Genomic DNA, 23,532 nt, shown 5'->3' with positions numbered 1-23,532 from the left:
CACAGAGAATGCCATGGCTAACAGCATAAGATCATATGGAATACAACACTATCACCTCTCTGGCCCAGAGAATAGTAGGGCAAGGCTGTTTAATTACATCCTAACTTTAAAGGTGTGGGAAAAAACCTATGTAATGAAACGGTTGAGCAAGCATTCCAATAAAACAGGCAATAGCATGGCTGAGAAACAACCCATCTCTTATGTGGGGTAATGACATGCTGTAAGTTTGGCCACCAGACTTGGTCATCTGAGTGTCTGAGAAGACGCCTCTCCAAGCAGTTAAACAATAACCATATACTTTTGCAAAGGTGGAGCCCTCAAGTCTGTTATTACTTCAGCTACAATATAAAAATTCCCACACATTTCATTATTCAAGTGCTCCAGATTAAGTGTCTGTGGTTGAAGCACTACAGAGTTTCATTCAGTGTAGTTTTTGGGCATAAAACTATCTGATGGTAGAAAGATTCATAGCAAGGTTAAAGAGCAACTCTAAAATGATAATTTTGGCCCCCAATTAGGGTCTGACATTCCTCATTATGCAACATCATGCTTATGATTAACTGTTTACTTATCCCGCATTAGTTCATTGCACTCTAACCTTATATGAGGTGACCAGTGGGAGGAGTTATAGGAGGATGGGCTCATTGTAATGGTTGGAATGGACTGAATGTAATGGTATCAATCACATCAAACATATGGAAACCACATGTTTGACTCGATTCCATGCCACTACAATGAGCCTGTTCTCCTATAGCTCCTCTCACCAGCCTCCTCTGGAGGTGACAGTGCACGTCAAGGTGCACCCTATATGTGTTTGTTTATTTATGGGGAGGTTGATGTATTTGACAGCCCTTGGTTCACCTGCAGGAGGAGCTGTAGCTCATCACATACTCAACAGATTAAAAGAGAGAAATCTTTCCTTCTTTAGTGGGGTGAACAAATCCACAGCGCTGGAGAGAGAGCATAGCGGGAGAGAGAAAGGGGGAGGGACAGAGACAGCAGTCAGTGTGACAGATAAGAGCGGCGGATGACTTGTCTCTCTCTGAATGCACCGTGAGCAAGAGAGCAAGTAAGTGCACAAGGGTGCCTACCAAAGCAGCTCTCACACACACACACACACACACACACACACACACACACACACACACACACACACACACACACACACACACACACACACACACACACACACACACACACACACACACACACACACACACACACACACGCACACAGGTAGCTTGTGAGGAGAAAAGAGTCTCACAACCAAGGTATGCTGGGATTTGCACACATCCAACGGTCATAAGTTCCTCTTTCTATTGTTTTGGTTTTCCTATGTTATGTCTTCCCTCTTGTACTTACACTTAGTTTCCAGGTGGGTCGTCAGAGGTTTCCCAAGCCGAGTCTACAACAGTGTAATGGGTTGCCCAGACGGGAGGCTTTTCCTCTGATCCTGCAAAGAGGTTGGCGTATTCCTGCAACGAGAACTAGTCCTCACATTGAGAGACCCTGGGCATGGAGAAGCTGACAGAGAAAGAGAAGGAGCTGATCCGAGTCAGCTGGGAGAGTCTTGGCAAGAACAAAGTTCCACATGGAGTCATCATGTTCTCCAGGTACAGTTCTGAGCTAAAGCTTTTTATTTGAGCAGTTAGGAATGGAGGGAATAAAGGTGTTAGGAGAAGTTGCATGTGTTCCTCCATGAAGATTTCATGGTGATTCGTATATATCAGCCTTTACTGTATGTGTACCAAAACAGAGTGTTTGTTGATATCTGCAGCATTTTGTTTTATAAGAAAGTTTACTGAAACCTAACCATTCACTACAATTTGCAGTTGTATGCACTGAAAATATCCCGGCATAGTGCAACATAGTGTAAATAATGTAGTCGCAATAGTAAACAGTACTTGGAGAGAGAAATACACTTAACCAACACAGATAGTGCATCATACACTCCCAATACCGGGACTGGAGGCTTGACTTGTTGCTTGGCGACTGGCTGCAATAGTCTTTATTTTGGAACTGCTGCTACTAAAACAGACGCTAGAGAAGAATTGTTGCCGACAGTCCTATTAGCTTACACCAGACATTAAAATCAGAACTATTGTGTGACTTACGACTACGTGTATCTACAGTATCTGCACCTACAGTACTGCATTGTGTTCTGTGTCTGTGCAGACTGTTTGAACTAGAGCCTGCACTCCTCAACCTCTTTCACTACAACACAAACTGTGGCACCATACAAGACTGCCTCTCCAGCCCTGAGTTCCTGGACCATGTCACAAAGGTAACTCTGCTCAGCCCATCACTGTTAAAACTGACAGTTAAATGGCTAATTCATGGAAACAAATCCACGGAAATGTCTAACTTCTTGCTGCATGTTGGTGTATGTTCACGTTTCTTTGTTTTGTGTGTGTTTGTGTGTGTGTGCGTACATTCTTGTGCGTGTTTGTGTGTGTGTGTCCAGGTAATGTTGGTGATCGATGCAGCAGTCAGTCACCTGGACAACCTCCATACCTTGGAGGATTTTCTGCTCAACCTGGGGAAGAAGCACCAGGCAGTCGGGGTTAACACCCAGTCCTTCGCTGTAAGACTACTCTCACTCTGATCACTTACTCTAATACATTACTGTCATACTGTGTGTACTGTACACTATACAACTTTTAAGAAACACAACTTGCAACAATTTACCAATCTATGCCAATATTCAGAATATTTGCATGCATGTGTGTGTATGTTGCAGGTGGTGGGGGAGTCCCTTCTCTACATGTTGCAGTGCAGTCTGGGTCAGGGGTACACAGCCCCGCTGCGTCAGGCCTGGCTCAACATGTACACCATTGTAGTGGCGGCCATGAGCAGAGGATGGGCCAAGAACGGAGAACACAAGACTGACTGAAACATACGCTTGGGGTCTGCTACCAGTTTCTGTCTAATCACCCTCATGGTTGCAATGGAGTAAGGTTGTATAACTCACAGCATAAAGGTTTGATTGCTGTATATGGTGAACGAATGGCGTTATCACACTTGACACAACAAATAATGGTCGAATCACCTGGTGTTCAGAGTTAACTGTTTTTGCCGTGGATGTTGTAGCTGCCAGAGTGCTGCTATAACATTGTGGGGATGTTATGGGTCAACCAGCCTTTGGTCTGCAGTTTGAGTTCCTCATATTAGAGGAAGCATAGGGTTAAATTAAGGTAATAACTGAAATTGCTCTGTAAATAATGCCTTGATGTATCTACTCAAATAATTACATTGATTGTGGTGTTTTTTGTGATGTATCTTAGTCACACAATTGTCAAACACTGGCTATATTGGCTGCATTACTTGGCTGGAATGGGCAGCTACAATATGGGCCCTCTCCCAAATCAACCAGTGATATAGAAACATTGATCACAAAAGTACAGTATGTCCAAGATTATTGTTTAGAGTGATTGTCATGATTCTATATTTATATCTTTGAGTTAGGCTAGGGACCTGATAATGGCACATACTAATGCTCTCCTTTCTTTGTGTGTGTCCATGACCTGGAGTGTAACAATCCTTAGAGGTGAACTTGATTCTTAAAGCCATTGGTATTATTAACAAACACATTACTTTTGATGATGCTCAATAGAAAATGACAAGAACTGTTCATGTATTCTAAAGCTTTTCTATGTGATCTCTATGACTGTTAGGGTGTCCATGTGCACCTTTGTCTGAAATGTGTATGTGGCACTCTCCTCTCCTCTGACAGTAGAGGTTGTAAAGCTCTCGTTGCCGTATGCGTATTACCATAATATTTCAATAGGCTTCAACTGACTGTTACTTATTCTAAAATAAATGGTTATTCTCCTCTGACGTTCTAGCTAATTGATGTAATGGAACTCAACAGTAGATTATTTGCTTGAGGGTCTTTGGGCTTGACTTAGTTTAGGCTCATTCAGTTTTCACTAATTGTAAATGTAAAGTGGTGTTGAACCACATACTCTATCTATATATTGTAAATACTGCTATCATATGTTGTAAACGGGCCAGAAATATAGTAGTAATCTATTTAGGCTTTTTGGACCCAATAGGTAATTGACAATTGGGTTGGCAGGGTAGCCTAGTAGTTAGAGCGTTGGACTAATAACCGAGAAGTTGCAGGTTCAGATCCCGAGCTGACAATGTACAAATCTGTCGTTCTGCCACTGAACAGGCAGTTAACCCACTGTTCCTAGGCTGTCATTGAAAAGAAGAATGTGTTCTTAACTTGCCTAGTTAAATAAAGGTAAAAAAAAACAAAGCCAGGATTTATTCAGACATTTTTTCTTCCCTATTTAGCTCATAGTTAAGAGCTTGAAGTATCTTTCTGTGGACAACCGTAAAGCATATATTGATAAACAAATTTCACTACATCCAACCTGAAATAGTAAGCAATGATAGTTAGAGATGACAGTTAGAGATGATAGTTAGAGATGACAGAGATGATAGTTAGAGATGATAGAGATGATAGTTAGAGATGTGTACGTCCTTTTTACTGCTATGAACACATTTACCTATATGCTTCTATACAGTGTGTATCATTCGTTATCTTCCTGTACATTGAAAGTCACAATGCCAAGTAGCTATAATACACCAAGTATTTGATAATAACACTACATTACTATATCTCCAATCTGCTGATATGTGGTGAATATTGCTTCAGTCTGAGATTACTTTTATACAATGTATTTTTGTATTTTCAAGTGTTTTACGTATGTGAATGACTATATGCCATTGCAAACACAGTTGTTCCCAAACTGTTACGTTAACCACAACATTTATGTCAAATCAATGTATTTTTCTTTTAATTTGTAGCACAAGGCTGTTAAGCATTTTAAGTATTGATGAGTGAGCTTTTATCCTTAAGTCATGATAAATGTAAGAGAGACATTTCTCCTCCATCAGTATAATTGCCATATTATCAATGTGTGATCCCTACAAGGATGTCTGTTGGCATTGAATACACAACCATTTCATTACCATGTCTAAAGGAGATCTCACTTTATCTTTCCTTTCAATCACCTGTGAGCTTTATTTTCAGGCCATGGCAGCACTACGAATTCAGATTTGCTCATCTCTCCCGCTTTCCAACTAGCATAATGAGTTTCCCTTACCAGATTAACCCTTCTCCTGAATCAAAAAGCATTATCAATAGAGAGTCTACATTGAACATGCTTTTTAGTCCAAGAATAAGCTTCATCTGAGTCTAGGAAACCAGACCTATGAGTTGAACACATTTTTTAATATGTCTATACATGGCACTAGGCAGATTGCAGTGTGTATTGTCTCGATTTCAAAGATCTGAGAGTAGGCCTGTTTTGTGTGTGTGTGTGTGAATTGCATTGGTACATTTAAATAACATGATATTCTGTTTATGAGTGTCTCAATGTCTACCTCGTCAACTCAGCTGCGAACAGCAATGATTTCAACTATCCTTTAACCAAAAACACGTGACACTTAATGCAAATACATACTCCCTCAACCAAACAGCTCGTAAAATGGACCCCATCCTGTACTTATGTAATGTGTTGTGTGCTTACTCAATTAATAGTAAATAAAGGTGATCTTTTGTGGACATACTACTGAAAAAAAGATGACAATGTTTATTGTTTTTCTTCCACTATGTTGGTTTGTTTGTCAGTGCGATGGTAGTAATGCGGAGTTCAGGGTTTGTAATCAATCACACGATGCACAATTTCCCTCGCTCCGGTTGGCTATTCCTTGGGATTATGTAACATCAGTGTACTGGCTAGCCCCTTCCCTGTGGCTATAGAGATCAGAGGGACTTCATCTGAAAACCAGAGAGCAGAGTGAATATCATCCCACTTAATCATGCAAATGTCACATACATCACATCCCCAGGATTCCAAGAACTCTTAGCCGCTACATGGCTAATGTGCTTTCTTGCCCTCAAAATGCAGACGTACACAATTTTTGAAAGTATTAAGCGAAGCTTTGTGTGTGTGTTTGCGCGTGCGGGAGGGAATGGGAGAGATGAGAGAGAGACATGGGGACTAAGTTATGTACTGTATTAGATTGCCCGAACTCCATTCAGCACATTGGGTTAATTTATCCCACAAAGCATTCGCATATTCAATTTGCTTGCATGATTGTAAAAGTCACATCCATGAGCTGGCGGTCTGCTCTGGTGATAAAGCAGTAATTGACATGAACCAAATCTGTCTCTCTGCAGCGCTCTCCATCTTCTCTGTCTGAGATTTTGGTTGATTGATGCTAGTCACTGTCTGTCCTACTGTAACTCAAAGGGAGTAACACTTAGGCCGGGGTGTAAATTTGGGGGATTGAGCTGAGAAAAACATTTAGTTTAACACATCATTCATCACATAACATGGAGATGATCTGCTGTGCTGAGGATTGCTATGGCGTATTCACCTCCACTATAGGTATAAAGGTCTTGTGAAGCAGCAGCTGTACAACCCAGTGGCATATGTAGGGATATAGAGACGGTTTGGCCACTTGCCATAGGTAAAGTATACACAAGAGATGGTGGATACAGAATAATTGAGGTAAGTATCTGTACTCCAGAGTGATCAACAGTTGTCCCATGAGGCCACTTGAGGACATTGTACATTACCATACCTGATAGCTGCTGGAGGATCAGTCGAGACTTTGATAGAGAAAAGCAGGCAGAAAAGACAACAGACAAGCAATGTGTTTTGGAATGAAGGGGGATTGGATGTTGTCATGGAAACTGTTAAGCAAAGGTCCAAAGTGGAAGGAAGACAGACACTCTCCTCAAGTGGTGCTGGCTGGCGGGCGGCAGATATATGATACAGAGGAGAAGGGGGCTGTAGAGAGATGGAGGGGGCTAGCAGACTGGGGCTAATCAGGTTAGCACTCTAAGATCATCCAGCCTGGAGGCAGCTGAGCACTGATGGCTTCACCACTGCTGCACGGCAACACTTACCTTAGCAACCAGAGGAAAAGCACTTCTGTCTGCTGTTTCATGACAGTTTTATTACAGTGTTGTTAACATGTCATAAACAGGTGAAGATTTTCTGTTGAAAGCTTAAAGTTTACAACGGACTTCCCAGTTAACTTGAGGTGCCTCAATTGGCATAGAGTGCGTGTTATGTTTTTCTCTGTTGGTACAGACTGCTCCACTAAAAAGTACAGGCAGGGATACAGAACATTGTTCCAGTAAGGTAGTATCTCTCTCACTTGACTGACTTGCAGTCTAAATATTAGAAAGGTTATATTCTAATTGAAGTATGAAGCCATGGTAACACTCAGATGAAGCCACCCTCTAATGGCACTGTTCTCCTGCATTAGATAACAGGTCTTGACACCTCTTCTGGGAGATGGAGACAGTGGCATTTCATGAGGACAACGTTCCTCTAATGAGCTCCACCTTCTGTGACACGCTGCCTGCCAAGACCTTCACAGCTCCACACTGGATCTCACATCGATCTCCTCCAAGATCTGAGAGCAAGACACTGTCCCCCCTGTCTGGCCTTCAAAGCCCTGCCTGGCCTGGAACACACTGATCATCTGTCTGAATACACTCACAACTATAGCCTGCATCTCCAAGTCTCCTGTAAAACTTATGCAATCTGGGGGTGAAAAATATAAGCTGTGCTTTGTTTTCTTTACATAATTTTTAACTAAAGATATGTAAATATAAAACAGCAGCAACTGATTAAGCGGAATTTGCATGTGGAAATAAGGAGGCAGCATAAGCCGTGGGGGAAATGACAATATGGTGGGCTGCAGGAGGTAGAGACATTCTATTCTGAGCTTCTGAGATGAGAGAGGAAAAGCTCTGTGCCACACACCCAAAGGAATTCACCTTTCACTAAGAAGCGTGCTCCAAGCAGTTGCCTCTGGTGACAGGGGAAAATATCAGGCGTTTTATATCTCTCAATGGTCAAATGGCAGTGATTTATCCCACACAAAAACTTATCAGAATAATAGGTTTTATCTTCCCCATATTAAAGTCTCTGTAAATGAATTATTGATAGCGCACTAAGGGTAGATTTTAGGGATGCTGATGCACATTTGTCCTAAACAGCACTAAGGGCGATGTTATTCAGTGGTATTGGAGACTCAGCTTTCCTTCTCTACCATGCTCTGGCGACAGGCAGCCTCACTCAATGAGTTGCCCCCATTCAACCTACAATCCCCACATGAAGCTTACAGGACCAATGAGGTCTCCAGTATGCACACAGGCTTGTACCAGGGCTAGTTTGTATGCAGAAGCACTTCTCCAAACAGTGGGTCATCAAGGAGGTGAGCACCTGCATGCATTAACCCCGTCTCTGCAGCTCTGACCGGGGCGCAGTCTTTCCCGTTAACAATGGGACATAGTGCTGCCAGGCAAATTCATGGTCATTGTGAACAAATCTGATCAGCAGAGAAACTCATTCCCCACACAACCTTGATTTAGAACCAACATGCTTGACCATTAAAATGCCTTTTGGCAAAATTGGGGATTTGGAAAAGTGTAAAATATAATTTTTGATGCAAAAATGTTTAGTATGGCACATACATTGCAAATCAGAACATTTGAAGACAATAGTTTGAGAACAATACTAGTTTATGAAAATGTTTCTAAATGATTGCAAATTGACCAATGATGGCAGATTAACCTTCTCTCTTGGACCCTGTGTGAGAACCTAGCACTCATTGCTGAATATCCAAACATGCTTGGACAACGAGCCGCTGTCAATTGTAGGCTACATTTTCTCATGGCCAGCACGAGAAACCACACCATATAAAAACCACTATAAAAGCCTGGTCAACTCTCAGCAGGTCCCCCTTGGTTTTTTCCTTGACAGGAAGCGCCATGCCTTCTGCTGAACTTGTGACTCTGTCCACTTCCTGAGACCACAGGAGACAGAGGAGCCTGTTCCCTGTAGCACAAGATGTGGGGCACTAGTGGCCATGGATTCAACTTGAACTGCACTCACAGCACTTCAAAGACATTTGACACAGAACAGCTCAGGCATGTCCGGTCAGAGTTCAGTGCTACACACTCTTCCACTGTTCCTCAACCTCAGGTTAAAAAGAAAAACAAGCCACACATTTACATCAAGATGACAGAATGTTTGTTTTACTTTATTTCCCTGCAACAGTAAATGATTCAGAGAAATCTATAAGTAGTACTTCAGTAAGGACACACCAGTTTCCTGTAAAGGATGAAAATAAGAGCTTGGCCTAAGTGGAAAACCACTGTATCCCTAAAATAGAGCCAGGGCATCCATGTGAAGAGCATTTGATGTATGAGCACAAATGACAAAGAGGTACAACAGAGCTAATTTGGAATCAAATCTCAGTGAGTTTTACAAGTACATTCCCCCACCCATTGTTATTGGAACATAAAGAACCAAGCTTTCTTTTTGATGTTTACTCAACCGTTATGACCACCATAAAAAATAAATTGATTAACATGTTTTAATAGGAAGAGACAATTTATGCTTGATCTGAAAATGTGGTAGGAGGCACCGTGTGGATGATGTGATGCAATTGCGGAGCCTACGGAGGAATGCAGAGGCCAAAATGAGCTCTGTACTGCGTCGCCGTAGCCTCACTTTTGTAGCAATGGAGAGCTCCATATAGCTCCGCATTTACATGACTGGTTCACGGTAGGTCCTGTATAAACACAAGCTCACTTCCTTGACAACAGCTCTGCGCTGCTCCACGAAGCGCAAGAAGTATGAACGCCCTGACTTCTGAAGAGGCCGTACCGCTGTAAATGCAGCACGGCAAATGCAGACATCGGATTGACCAAGTAGCGCCTATATATGAACTTCCTGGCCTGTGAAACGACATGCTAAAATCCAGAGCACACATTTGGTGAGCTTTAGGCACTTTTTTGTTTATGGTTTCTGTGATGTGCTGTTTTACTGTGTTGCTCTCCACAATTGACATCTCAGATGGTAGCGTAGGCCTCCACCGTGAACATAACACAGTGACTCGTTTTGGGATGATCAGTTTGTTTTTATGCTGGACATTTGTTCATAAAACAATTCTAGTTCCCCTGAAATTAAACAAATAACTTAGATTTTATAAGACACACTAGATTTACCCTATAATATTCTGTCCGTTTCACAAAACCACTTCTAACAAACACTATTTATAATAATAACAAATTATACCAAATAAAGACATCAGGGTATATCAAGAATATACTTCAATGACCATAAAATGGCAACCTTCCCAGGGATGCACTAAAAAGTACCTGGACCTGTATCTTTGGGTGACATTTTAGGCAAACAAATTTTACAGTTCTAATATATATATACTGTAGCTTTCTTTGGGTTCAGGAAAAACCAGGAACCACAATTTCTGCATGAAGACAAACATAACTAACAATAACTTATAACATTGTAGGAAGGGCCAAGACACCAGAGAAACAAGTTTCAAATGAATCTACAAAGAGCTTGGCTATATGATCACAGAATACAACAGTTAGAAACTGCAGACAGAGAGAGTGACACCCACAACAAGGCACCTTAGCCTACAATCCAAATTATTTCATTGGAAGAAAAAAATAAAATGAGATTAGAAAATCCAGTCAGCACATAATGAGTCAACATCTTTAATACAGTGGTCTGTGGAGCACACTGTCAGATCTGGGTATTTAAATTACTTTCAAATGCACTTTGAAGTAGGTATTTAGATGTTTTTGTTATGAAAATACAAGCAGTTGAATATTAGAATGTATTTTGGGAAATACATTTGTAAAGTATTTGAAAATAGTCAAATACAGACAATTGTATTTTCAAATATTTTAATACCATGCATTTGAACCTGGTCCTAGGGGTGTTATTTTAATTTGACATTTTTAATCGTTTAAAATAAAAAACAATTTATAGGAAATTATTTCAAAATACTTTAAATAGAAGCTGACTTTGGCCACATTTTTAAATACTTAAATTACACCGAAAATAAGTATTTTGCATAATACTTATTTAAACCCTGCTTGTTTATTGGCTGAGGGAACTATTCATAGGAAGATGGCTGCTCACACAAATGGGAGTAAGATAATAGCTGGTTATGGGTGGCATTTGATAGAACTATGGCCATACGCTACTCTGTGTGTGTTTGACTACATCTTTTCCCTGGTTTTTAGTTCAGTCCATGCAGCATATTTCAGGCCATGCTGGATTGCTAGACGAAAGAGCAATTTTCTTCAAGGCACAGCAAGAGAGCACAATTACAAACCACAATCAGTTTACATTCAGTTTGGCAAGGAAACCTCTCCTTCGAGCAGCAAAACACTTGCAATACAACACTAGCAAAGGTTACTGTATGACTGTCAGCTGAGTCTTATGCAGCATTAGAGAAAGCTGTTTAGTTTGTTATACTCCATGTCCACCCTCAATGTACAGACAAATCCTTTCTCTTATATAGCATTCTCAACATGCAGTGGAGAGGACTGGTTTGGACCACTGAAACCACGATGCAATAGAGAACGATTAGTATTTTTTCTTGACTATTGTTTGCTGCCGGACATTTATGCAAAACATAAAACCAAAGTAAATTGGAGATCATGTTCTGAAATGGTTGACTACCTGGACTTGTCCAACAAGAAGACACCTTTTTCACAGTCATATTTATAAACAATAAAGGGATGGCACCATAAATACATTGTTATTAAACAATAAGCAGCCTGCCCCTCGCCCTTCAGCACAATAACATCACATACAACGGGCAACTACAGAAAAGCAAAAATAACAACCTTGACAAAACAAAATACAATAGCATCAGGTCCCATTGGGTTTCTTGTGCCTTCTCCTCCATAGGGAGTGTTAGAGCTCTGAGATCCACTCTGCCCTCCATCCGTCTGTCCTGTTCTCTCACTGCAGATGGCTTGATTACAACCCGCAACCCTCTGCCTCACGGAGCTCTACCACACCAGAGCCAAGACCACTCTGTCTCGTAGGGTAGTTGGTGAAATTCACCCCTACTCCTGTCCCAGTGTCCTTCCTCGCTAGTTAATTCATTCCATGCAACTTAGAGGGAAGAAAATTATGAAGCAGTAAGTCAGAAAATGACAGCACTTTTGTTTGAAGTATCCTCCGTATGGTTCATTTATGATGACAGCTTTGAGAGATGTTGTGGTGTGGTCACTTTGACTTCTGTACACTGAGGGAGAGAAGGCCACTTGCATCCTTTCTCCACATCCCTGCCACAAGGCTGAGGAAGAAATTATTTCAGCCTTGGGTTCCAAAGAACCGCCAAAGACACAATCCAAATGGTCTCACAAACATGGGTCCAGTCAGAGGGGCTGAGGCAGTTGGATGTGATTCTGAGGTTAAAAGGTAAATATGCAGCATTGTGGCATCTTTCACTCTCTTATATCACAGGTGTAGGTCACTGGTTACCCACTGGGATGTCCATGGCGTAGTAAGGGTCTGGGGGCTCTTGGAGCTCTGTCTCAATGGTTTCAACCTGGTCCTCCTCCTCCTCTCGGTCCTGGGAGCTGGCCATGGTCCCGTAGCTCTGGTGAGCTGGGGAGGGCATCGGGGTCAGGCCTAGCTCCGGCTCCAGCAACACAGATGCCAGAAACAGCTGATGAGAGGGACACAGAGACAGATAAGTTACTAATGACTACAACTGAGACTTTACCCATACAGATCTTCTTGTTATGAGAACATTGTACAACTCTGTGAGGAATTGAGAGAGTGGTGTGATTGAAGGGAGGCAGGTACATTAGATGGGGTGGTGGAGGGGGTGGAGCTCCTCTCTGCATTAGCGAAGGCCCCTTCTGCTGGCTGGTCAGCAGACACCTGGTCTGACATCTGAAACACATTGGCATTTAGTCATTTAGCCTTTGAGGGCATGTGCTCTACACCCACCAGAAGTCCAGGAGGGGTCAAGAATAATCTCTGATTGGGATTCAATCTCACCAGCACAGCCACAGCAGATGCTTAAACACTACTTCACATAGACATTGCATATGGTTGAAGCACTTAGGACTAATGACGTTAGTTTATCGTAAAAAACTGTTAAGGCTCTGCTAGCCTAGAGGCGTCACTACAGACCCTGGTTCGATTCCTGGTTGTATCACAACCGGCCGTGATTGGGAGTCCCATAGGGCGGCGCACAATTGGGCCAGCGTCGTCCAGGTTTGGCCGTCATTGTAAATAAGAATTTGTTCTTAACTGACTTGCCTAGTTAAATAAAGGTAAAATAAAATGTAAATTAAAAACTCCACTATGTCCCATTGTTAATACGGTAGCTGACCTGGTAGCTTGATGACTTGTCAGGCTGTTTCCTAAGGCATAGGCCAAGGAGGGAGAAGGCAAGACAGGAGAGCAGGGACACAAAAGTGAAGAGGGTGATGGGATGCACTGGGCCTGGAGCACAAAGGAAAGAGAAGAACCACAATCAAGACCTCACCACCATATGACCACTCTAGCTGCCACTAAGCTATATCTGATGAACAGTGGCTAGCCCACATGTATTGGTCCGTTTGATAGACTACGGTAACAGGAAGTACGCACCCAGTCTGAGCACGGAGAAGAACAGGAGCCAGAACATGCAGAGGATGGGCGCCACGATGACCTGGCTGATGGCTGCAGTGTGGATGCGCTGGTTGAGCTTGGTGGGCACGTAGGCATAATAGATGTTGTAGCGGTCCACCATGTGTTTCAGGATCAGGTAGAGCAGCCCTGAGAGACAGACATTACAGAGTTGACTGATGAGGACATATGCAGCCAATCACCTATTATAATATTGTTAACTTCTGTCTAAAGCATAGTTGTGGTCAATTCAACTCCCATTCCTGTCAGTTGACTTCAGAATTTAGTTGGAACTGACCAACTCTGGGCTACAGAGTGAATCACAGGTTAAAGACAGCATGCAGTTGAGCCCAGGACTGATACAATGTGGAAGGCATGTGTCAAGGCCTGGAGAGTAGTAGTAAATAAAGGATTGTTGCGGCTCTGGGCAGAGACAGGAGTAAAGTGGGCGTCTGGCTCCCAGCTCGCTGTGTCTGAGTGTCTGGGACTACAGCACATTCACTTCACACAGTCTGCACCAGGCTGGCAGCAGAGGTGACCAACATTACAGTAGCAGGAGAGAGGCTTCCACCCCACACCGAGCAGACACACACAGGGAGGAGGGGGCACGCACAAACACACACTCACCAAAGGGCATGATGATGGGACAGGTGATACTGTAGGTCATGCTAACAGCATAGATGCACATGGTCCAGGCATACTGCAGACCAAACTGGAACTCATAGGCCTGGCTCTGGAGAGACCGACAAAACACACTTGAAAAGAAAAGTTACATCAATAATTCACACAAATAACAGTCAAATACTGCTCCTCCCACCCGTTTGACGTGGATGCGCTCGGCCCCGGGCTTGGCCAAGCAGAGACGCAGCGCATACACCATCAGAGCTGGGATACGCAGCAGCTCCATGGCCGTGCCAATCAGGCTGGACGTGATCACGTAGTTCACGAAGAACGCTCCGTTATCAGGCAGGAACACACACCTGCACACAGAGGAGAGGAAGCAAAGCCTAGGCGCATGTTCGCTGTATATGGCAGTTGTTTCAATGCCCGCTAAGCATATGGTACCATGGCATTAGAGGGCAGAACAATTAAACATACTCAAATTTGATATTCTTGTCTTCCAGGAAATTGACATCAAACAGCCACCTGAAGAACAGGTCCAGACTAGAGATGAAAGAACCACAGGTACATTAGAGTAGAACCACAGGGTCTTGGATCAAGTGTAATCTCTGTAACGATCATAGCAGGAAACTATAAATGATCTGTTAGGTCAGCATATATGTTTCTATATTCATACCTGGAGAGACCCAGCGAGGGCAGGATGATCACCATGAACACCAACAGTACAAAGCACTTGTGCATCGTGATCTGGTTCTCACTGGATCTGAGGATCCCACAACACAGACCACATTACAACAGAGGACATGTAGTTACAAAACACGTTTGGAACATGCAGTATATGTTAGAATTGCACTCCCTCACACTATTTCAAATGTAAAGGACTTCATAGTTGGCTCATTACCACGAGCAGAGCTTTTCACACCAATAACTGTAAACATTTGATTTGCATTAAGTCGTTCACACACCACGCCTTCACAACACATGGGTGGGTGGTGGGGGCGGTTATGTAAAGAGACGGTGCTCATAGGTGCCGTGTGAGGTTGTCTCCTCCGGATGCAGAGCTATTCTGCTCCTCAGTGCATAGTGACCATTGTGCATATCATTATCTCTACAGAGATCACTATGACAACCTGACTAGAGAAGTAGCACAGGCAGACAGAGCACGCAGAGAGAGGAGAGAGAACTGTTGAAGAAGGTGTTCAGGGACAGAACTAGGCCATAGGTTGAGTGTCAGACAGTGTCTGCTGGGGCCTGCAGCAGTTCAGTACTCTACCTGGTCCAGTGAGACTCGAAGAAGGCAGAGTAGTAGACTATGAAGGGTAACAGGACAGAGAACGCCCAGAGCAGGAGGGTAGGGAAGAACTGAGTGATGATCGGGCTCTATGGGGAGAAACCAAAACATCATGAGTTCATTTTAATATAGTTCATTCTGGAGTTTATTTGCTTTGGTACAGCAACACAAACACTGTAATTCTGAAATGAATTCTGACCCTCAGGCTGTCAACAGGCCGGGTGACGTTGAGTTTGTCCATGGTGTTGACGATGATGGCGGGCGTGGTGAGGAAGAAGAGGAGTAGGAAGAGGAGAATATTGAGCAGGACAAAGCGCAGCCACCAGCGGGAGCCACACAGCGACAGGTTCTCCCTGGAGACAGAGAAGTAAACAAGAAGTCAGATGCTCATCTATCCAAAAGCCTTCACGTCATATCGCCACTAATCTGTACTACTGTGTAAACCCACAAAGTATGAATACAACAAAAGCAACCCCTAAAGTGAGAGGGAGTATGCTCCAGCGCACTGACTACTCTGGAGTGGATAACAGGTTGGACACATCACACTCCTTTTTAAAGAAGGGAAACAGTCGGTTACCCAGAGCGACATGCAGAGGCAATGTGTCACAGCCGGCCGTGACCGGGAGCCCCACAATTGTCTAGACTACCTGCACCAGGAAGCAGTACTACTCCCTCCACACAAACACACACTGCCATACACACAGCCAATGAGGCATGAAGCAAACAGCGAGCGCCGCGTGGTGGGGATACCTCACCGGCTAATCCCACCATACACATGTAACACTCACATTATGTGACCTCAGAGGGGCTGATGGTTATCATCTAAACCCTTCATTTTAGAACTGATCTCAAATACACTAAACTACCAATGAACAATTTCATGGTAAAAAATAAAAACACCACCTAAGATAACCCACACAAATATAATTCTAAAATCCATCTAATTAAGATGGTTAAATGGTTGAGTGGAACGGCCACATGGCAGTGACTAGAGATGGCACTCTTGTAAGAGAAAGTAACAGATTAACGACCTCTGCAAACAGCTTTAAAAGTCGTTAATATGCGTCAGGTTGAATTCCGGCCTAAGTACATTTAGATAACCAAATGGGAGGGAATTTCAAGCCATGATCTGCTTTCAGATAACCTCCCCACTCACCAGATGATGTCGCTTGGAGCTGGGGCATAGCCTACACCCCACCTGTGAGACTGAACTACCGTGGTGATGCTAGACTGCTTGGGTCTCCGACGGCAACGAACCCGGCTGTAGTCCTTGACAATACTGTAGGGAGAAACAACACACAAAACAGGCAGACACACTCATGAGCACATTCAATCAAACCCTGTAACATGTTGGCATGCCATGCATGCACTGCAGAACAGTGAGTTAACATGTCAGAGGTCATAGTTCACTCACACAGCAGTCATCCTCTCATCCCGAAAAGTCACGAAGGCGATGCCCAGCCTCTTGAGCGAGATGCGGTGCTTCTCTGCATTAAACTCATCAGTCAGTTTCTCCTCTAGCTCACTGTAGTACTGCTCTGCATCCACCTGCAAAGAGTTGAAAAGCAACATACCAGTATTATTCATTAAGTCTAGTCATGTCCTTTATTGAATTTCTATTCACAGACGAAACTGCACATTGCCGCTCAAATCAAATGTAGTTTTTTAGTGCCATCCAGTGGCAAAACGCAATCAATGCACCATAATTACTATGACCAAGGTTCACAAACGTTTGTTACAAAAGTACCTGCTCAAAGCCGCACACATCACAGCAGAATATGGTAGCACAGGGGTGGGTCTTAATCATGATCTTCCCCTCCTTCTGGGACATAGTGGCGAAATACAGCCTTCCCTTCATCGCCTTCCGTCTGAAACACAACAACTCAAATCTGCACAGAGGAAAAAAAAACAACAAAACAGTGATTGTATTGGATTACTGACTAACTTCTCTATATTGTCATAGTTACTGTACCGCTCAGAGTCCAGCATCATCAGTTTGTGTACATTGAAGCAGAAGCGGACGTCAGTGACAGTACAGCTGGGGTAAGCCTCACTAGAGTGGAGGGAAGAGGGACCAGGTTTATTATGATCAGCATTATTCTGAGTGCGTAAAGAAGTGAGAAGTAAACATAAGATTACTGGAAGTGTTTTGTGATGAGGCCTGGGTCAGAGATCTCTCTGGGGATGCAGGTGATCATGAGAGTCCTGGCCACCTGACAAAAAAAAACAACAATAAGTTTGCCAATAATAAAAGTAAGATGGTAACCATGCATTACACACATCAAACGGTGTCTCTTTCAGTTTTCAGAGACAGTAACCTGACTGTTACCTAGTAATCATTACACATTTGGCCAGTGGTGGAAAAAGTACCCAATTGTCATACTGAAGTGAAAGTAAAGACACCTTAATAGAAAATGACTCAAGTAAACGTGAACGTCACCCAGTAAAATACTACTTGAGTAAAAGTCTAAAAGGTATGTGGTTTTAAATATACTTAAGTATCAGAATTAAAAGTATAAATCAAATTCAAATTCCGTATGTTAAGCAAACCAGAGGGCACCATTTTTTGTTTTTTTTTAGTTACAGACTCCAACACGAAGCCATCATTTACAAACAAAGCATATGTTTTTATTGAGTCCACCAGATCAGAGGCAGTAGTTGACCAGGGATGTTCTCTGGATAAGTGAGTGAATTGGACCATTTTCCTGTCCTGCTAAGCATTTTAAATGTAATGAGTACTTTTAGGTGTCAGGGAAAACATATGGAGTAAAAAGTACATTATTTTCTTTAGGAATTGTTGTCAAAAATATAAAATAGTAAAGTATAGATACCCCCCCAAAAAATACTTTAAATTACTACTTAAGTACTTTACACCAGTGCATTTGGCCAGGTTTGAGGAGCCCTCACACACCTTCTCGTCCTCCCTGTACTCCAGGCGTGAGGAGTGGTGGGCCATACACAGCACTGTGATGATGAAGTAGAGCAGAGCAAAGATACTGTGGAGCCACAGGAAACTGTCCCTAAGAGAAGATAAAGAAAAGGCATAACCATGATGGTCAAGATATTCAGCAACATTTCTTGAAGTTGGCAGAAAGACCCAGGCCTTTGACCTACTTCGCAGGAAGATTAGCCACAGTCGTTCTTCCAAAATTCTCAGGATTATCCCCTACAGAAAAGAAAACATGACAGTTATTGGTGTAACAGTCATTTTTTTGTAAGAAAGAGACGTCAAACTTTAAATACACTTTAAGAGGAATACCCTCGTCTTTAAATGGTTAAGATGGCAAATGGATCAAACAGAGGATTGTCTCATCCAATTTAGTAAAAACTCAGTGAAAAGTTTAAGACAAAATTGCGAGATTAGTCACGTCTCCACCCTCTATTTTAGTTTCGCTCCATTTATTTACTGTTTCTATGGTGACCGATATAAGGGTGTTGGTTAATTTAATGACAGGGTGACACAATGGTCCATATAGATGACAGCCAACAGTAATAAAGTGGCTATGGAGAACCCTGGTCCCCCCAGACCTCAAACGTGTTGGCTTTACATTCTATATGGGAGCTTGCTCAACATTTAACTGCCAACTGTCATCTACTCTACTATCCATTACAGCTAACAACCTCTGACACCAAAGTGTATGTCGGGAGGAAAAGTTGTCATATTCATACTTTGCTTGGGGAAGGCCTAAGTTAAATACCACTAATGTAACTCAATTGAGCAGTAAGTCAAATTGCAGACAATGTCTGTCTGTGTTTGTATCGGTGTGTGCATTTGACTGTGTGGCCTACGTTTCGGATGTCCCTGGACAGACTGTCAGTTTGTGTTTATAACTGTGGTGTACGTGTGTGTGAGTGCAAGCCCACCCACATGTGTGTGTGTCTGTGTGTTCGCATATGCATGTGTGGCCTGGTCTCTCCTTGAGAGGTGCCCCTCTACCTCCCCTGCAGTTTAGGATATCCCTGGGCCTCCCAACACGGGCCAAGGCCTCCCTCTAAATTACCTAGGAGGTTCCCGGAAAAGTTGACAGGCAGGATGATGGCCAAAGACAGCAGGCAGACCACGGTCATGAGCAGGATGATGTGGCGCTGGAAGGACAGGTAGGTTGTAGCGTCGATGCCACATTTACTCCTGATCTCATCATCCCTGGAGAGACACAGAGAGAGGATCTTCCCAGGGTGGCAGAATCAGCAGGCTGGGATTTAAACTCACCCTAAAGAGACTAAACCCAGAGTTAGAAAGAAGCAGTGTGTTGTTGAGAAGGGGACTACAGGGGACAGCATGTACTTGCTGCCAAACATACCCCCGTCAAACTGACTATCCTAACGATCCTGGACTTCGGCGATGTCATTTACAAAATAGCCTCCAACACTCAGCAAATTGGATGGTCTCGTTGGCTGGCCCTCGCTTCATATTCGTCGCCAAACCCACTGGCTGCAGGTAATCTATAAGTCTTTGCTAGATAAAGCCCCGCCTTATCTCAGCTCACTGGTTACCATAGCAGCACCCACCCCTAGCACGCGCTCCAGCAGGTATATTTCACTGGTCACCCCCAAAGCCTATTCGTCCTTTAGCCGTCTTTCCTTCCAGTTCTCTGCTGCCAATGACTGGAACGAATTGCAAAAATGACTGAAGCTGGAGACTTATATCTCCCTCACTAACTTTAAGCATCAGAGGTCAGAGCAGCTCACAGATCATTTCACCTGTAAATAGCCCATTCAACTACCTCATTCCCATATTCTTTTTTCGCTCCTTTGCACCCAAGTATATCTTCTTGCACATCTATCACCCTAGTGTTTAATTTCTAAATTGTAATTACATATTTATTGCCTTACCTCCCTAATCTTACCTCATTTGCACACATTGTATATAGATTTTTTTCCATTGTGTTATTGACTGTACGTTTGTTTATTCCACGTGTAACTCCGTGTTGTTGTTTGTGTCGCACTGCTTTGCTTTATCTTGGCCAGGTTGCAGTTGTAAATGAGAACTTGTTCTCAACTGGCCTACCTGGTTAAATAAAGGTGAAATTAAAAATAAATTGAAAAAACACCTTGAAAAAAGGGTTCCAAAAGGGTTCTTCGGTTGTCCCCATAACATAACCCTTTTTGGTTATACCTGGGACCCAAAAGGGTTCTTCAGTTGTCCCCATAACATAACCCTTTTTGGTTATACCTGGGACCCAAAAGGGTTCTTCAGTTGTCCCCATAACATAACCCTTTTTGGTTATACCTGGGACCCAAAAGGGTTCTTCGGTTGTCCCCATAACATAACCCTTTTTGGTTATACCTGGGACCCAAAAAGGTTCTTCAGTTGTCCCCATAACATAACCCTTTTTGGTTATACCTGGGACCCAAAAGGGTTCTTCGGTTGTCCCCATAACATAACCCTTTTTGGTTATACCTGGGACCCAAAAAGGTTCTTCAGTTGTCCCCATAACATAACCCTTTTTGGTTATACCTGGGACCCAAAAGGGTTCTTCGGTTGTCCCCATAACATAACCCTTTTTGGTTATACCTGGGACCCAAAAGGGTTCTTCGGTTGTCCCCATAACATAACCCTTTTTGGTTATACCTGGGACCCAAAAGGGTTCTTCAGTTGTCCCCATAACATAACCCTTTTTGGTTATACCTGGGACCCAAAAGGGTTCTTCAGTTGTCCCCATAACATAACCCTTTTTGGTTATACCTGGGACCCAAAAGGGTTCTTCAGTTGTCCCCATAACATAACCCTTTTTGGTTATACCTGGGACCCAAAAGGGTTCTTCAGTTGTCCCCATAACATAACCCTTTTTGGTTATACCTGGGACCCAAAAGGGTTCTTCAAAAGGTTATCCTACAGGGACAGCCGAAGAACCCTTTTAGGTTCTAGATAGCACCTTGTGTGTGGGATTGTGGAGGGAAGTGTAGAATCGTCTTCTGTGCCGAGACAGATTCAGAGCTACTCCACAGTAGTTATATTGTGGGTCCTGCTCCTCATGCCTCAGTGTAACTACGCCACTCCACTCCTGCCAAACCTGTGGTGGCTAAGGGGAGCCCAAGTGGAGGGTCTGAGAACCCACTTGTCTCTGAAAAAACAGGAGGTGCCTGCTGGTCACACGGCAGGGAGGCAGGCCAGGCCACACAGCTCTATCAGGGTGGGTTAGCACTTTTCCAGGGATCCCAGGGTGAGGTATACAGTCAGCTACTAACACAAGGACTAAAAACAGCACCCAGATGCACCCAAACTCCACCATAATACTTTGGAAACCATGGACACAGAGGAAGTCACTGTTTTACGGGCCTAAATTTGTTGAGTGAAAGTGAGTCAGACTCGAGCAAGTGCAAATACTCCATGGTAAATCATGGCACAAATGATCCCATGAGCACACACTCTTTTGTTTTCACTGCTTAATGAGATATAACACGAGTTCGCGTTTTGGGATGACAACATTGAAGAGAAGAGCAATAAAACACGATAGAAGCAAGGATGGGGTTGAGAGTTAAAGGGTCAAGAGTTTCACACTTACTTCATATGATAGATTGTTGTAAGCCAAGAGCAGAAGCCCTAGAGATGGAGCAAAGACATAAAACATTCAGTGGATCGCTTATTAAATACAAATCGCTGACAGACTATGTGGTAGGCATTGCACAGCACGCCTGGCTCGCCACGCATCTGTCATTTGCATAACATTAAGGTCTACGAGCTGAGAGGATAATGGGGCTTTAATAGGTCTAGTCTGAGGCATAAACGACTTTACTGCTGTCAAACTCTTGGAGAAGACCTCATGTCTGAGTCAGTCCTACGCCATCATAAACATGGTGTGTCACGTCGATGGTGGTGGTGACCCTAACGAGTCACGCAGGTGTCTATGAAGTCATTGTCTGAACTGTCCGCCTTTCCAGATTTTGTTTGCGCAGTTGGACGTTTTATCAACTCAATTAAGGACAAGTGCTTTGGTCAAGTGTCAGAAAAAAGGTGTGCCCCACGTTTATTCACTCAAAAAGGTCACCCTTCATAAGCTATACCCCTAGACCGATCCTACGGTCTGGAGTTGGAGCCATAATAACAGTTGAACTCACCAAGTCCTTCGTCTCGGAGTCTGAAGGGCTGGACTCTGACGGGGACTTCTCCTTCTCACTCTGCTCTCCGTAGAACAAGGACGTGAGGCTGAGAAACAGAAGAAATACCAGGATTATCATATTGATGGACAATGTGTTCCTTCCTACAGAATAGGAGGGAAGGAAGCTTATCATGTAGATTGCCATCCCATGAGGGAAGATACTGTACTGCATGAGCAACAAGTCGGCGCAATATGAGACAACAGCCATTAAACACATTCTTGGAAGGATGATTTCTAGACAGTCACATGGACAGCGTTGAGTGACTGTGGGAAGTTAATATCCTTTCCTTCCCACAGACAGGTGGGCACAGAGATGGCAGACAGCATGAGTGCTAATAGTGTTGGCTGGGTCTAATAGCTTTACTATGCAGGCCCCTGTACTCCTCTTAGAACTCAAGTCAAACTGAAACAGAGGGTTCTCCAGCGCAGCTGAGATATCAATGATAGGAGGGGAAATAAAGGAGCTAGACAGGGTTCCTGGAATCCAATGAAGCATTGTGATGATCAAGTTTGGTGATGCTTCTCGTGGCGACGTCACTGACAGCGAGACACTTTAAGCGGTATAATTGAATTAGCGCGACGGCAGCCCGCTCGGCAGATGTCGCTGACTCGGGGGTAGCAGAGAGCCGCTGCTGGTCAGGCAGAACTAATCAACCCCACGCTCACTGGAGAGTAGCTCCAGGTCAGGCAGAAGTAAGCTGTTGCACAGCCTCAATCTGCAGAACCACACAGACTACTGACTGGACCTCACTGTTTCGAAAGCAAAAAAAGGTCCTAAAAGTCAGAAAAATTAGAATCCCCCAAAAGAGCTACTGTGTGTGTGTGTGCGCGTGCGTCTGTGCCATGAATGCTTTATGAATATTATGGTATCAACATTGGAGATCTTGGAACAAAAATAGATACTCACAGATTGTGATGTGTGTAAAAAGTGATTAAAAACTAATTATAGTAAAGCAATGCAATTCTGTAACAGCTCATTCAAAGCAAGAAAGCCATTTGGTTAAAACAAAAAAAATCCAGAAGTTTA

At 43.3% G+C, this 23,532-nt stretch overlaps 2 protein-coding genes across 4 annotated transcripts in view; one reads left to right on the top strand and one right to left on the bottom strand.

Moving 5' to 3' along the window:
* Window positions 1-1,026: 1,026 nt before the first annotated feature.
* Window positions 1,027-5,577, top strand: LOC135508195 (neuroglobin-1). 2 transcript variants are annotated; one of them, XM_064928224.1, is made up of 5 exons: window positions 1,027-1,069; window positions 1,369-1,613; window positions 2,176-2,284; window positions 2,465-2,584; window positions 2,741-5,577. In XM_064928224.1, the coding sequence occupies exons 2-5, from the start codon at window positions 1,516-1,518 to the stop codon at window positions 2,891-2,893; spliced, it is 480 nt and encodes a 159-aa protein (XP_064784296.1). In that variant the 5' UTR covers window positions 1,027-1,069; window positions 1,369-1,515; the 3' UTR covers window positions 2,894-5,577. The 2 variants fall into 2 exon arrangements, with proteins under 2 accessions (XP_064784296.1, XP_064784295.1); XM_064928223.1 differs by lacking the exon at window positions 1,027-1,069 and adding an exon at window positions 1,070-1,271.
* A 3,483-nt stretch (window positions 5,578-9,060) lies between these two features.
* LOC135508194 (calcium permeable stress-gated cation channel 1-like) overlaps window positions 9,061-23,532 on the bottom strand; it is a 34,293-nt gene continuing 19,821 nt past the window's right edge. For both annotated transcript variants that reach the window (XM_064928220.1, XM_064928221.1), the window contains 20 exons: window positions 22,465-22,552; window positions 21,912-21,949; window positions 19,407-19,549; window positions 18,520-18,571; window positions 18,317-18,425; window positions 17,545-17,618; window positions 17,378-17,458; window positions 17,153-17,273; window positions 16,820-16,953; window positions 16,562-16,684; window positions 15,605-15,758; window positions 15,388-15,494; window positions 14,791-14,877; window positions 14,592-14,657; window positions 14,311-14,473; window positions 14,121-14,226; window positions 13,476-13,643; window positions 13,216-13,328; window positions 12,681-12,770; window positions 9,061-12,540 (listed from right to left, as the gene is read on the bottom strand). In XM_064928220.1, the coding sequence (XP_064784292.1) occupies window positions 12,343-12,540; window positions 12,681-12,770; window positions 13,216-13,328; window positions 13,476-13,643; window positions 14,121-14,226; window positions 14,311-14,473; window positions 14,592-14,657; window positions 14,791-14,877; window positions 15,388-15,494; window positions 15,605-15,758; window positions 16,562-16,684; window positions 16,820-16,953; window positions 17,153-17,273; window positions 17,378-17,458; window positions 17,545-17,618; window positions 18,317-18,425; window positions 18,520-18,571; window positions 19,407-19,549; window positions 21,912-21,949; window positions 22,465-22,552 (2,215 nt within the window). In that variant the 3' untranslated portion in view covers window positions 9,061-12,342. The remainder of the gene's footprint in view (window positions 12,541-12,680; window positions 12,771-13,215; window positions 13,329-13,475; window positions 13,644-14,120; window positions 14,227-14,310; window positions 14,474-14,591; window positions 14,658-14,790; window positions 14,878-15,387; window positions 15,495-15,604; window positions 15,759-16,561; window positions 16,685-16,819; window positions 16,954-17,152; window positions 17,274-17,377; window positions 17,459-17,544; window positions 17,619-18,316; window positions 18,426-18,519; window positions 18,572-19,406; window positions 19,550-21,911; window positions 21,950-22,464; window positions 22,553-23,532) is intronic.

Source organism: Oncorhynchus masou, chromosome 21 (assembly GCF_036934945.1).
Source record: "Oncorhynchus masou masou isolate Uvic2021 chromosome 21, UVic_Omas_1.1, whole genome shotgun sequence".
In the NCBI taxonomy this organism is placed as follows: domain Eukaryota; kingdom Metazoa; phylum Chordata; class Actinopteri; order Salmoniformes; family Salmonidae; genus Oncorhynchus; species Oncorhynchus masou.
The sequence above is the reverse complement of the archived record's forward strand: the minus strand, read 5'-3'. Positions and strand labels throughout refer to the sequence as shown.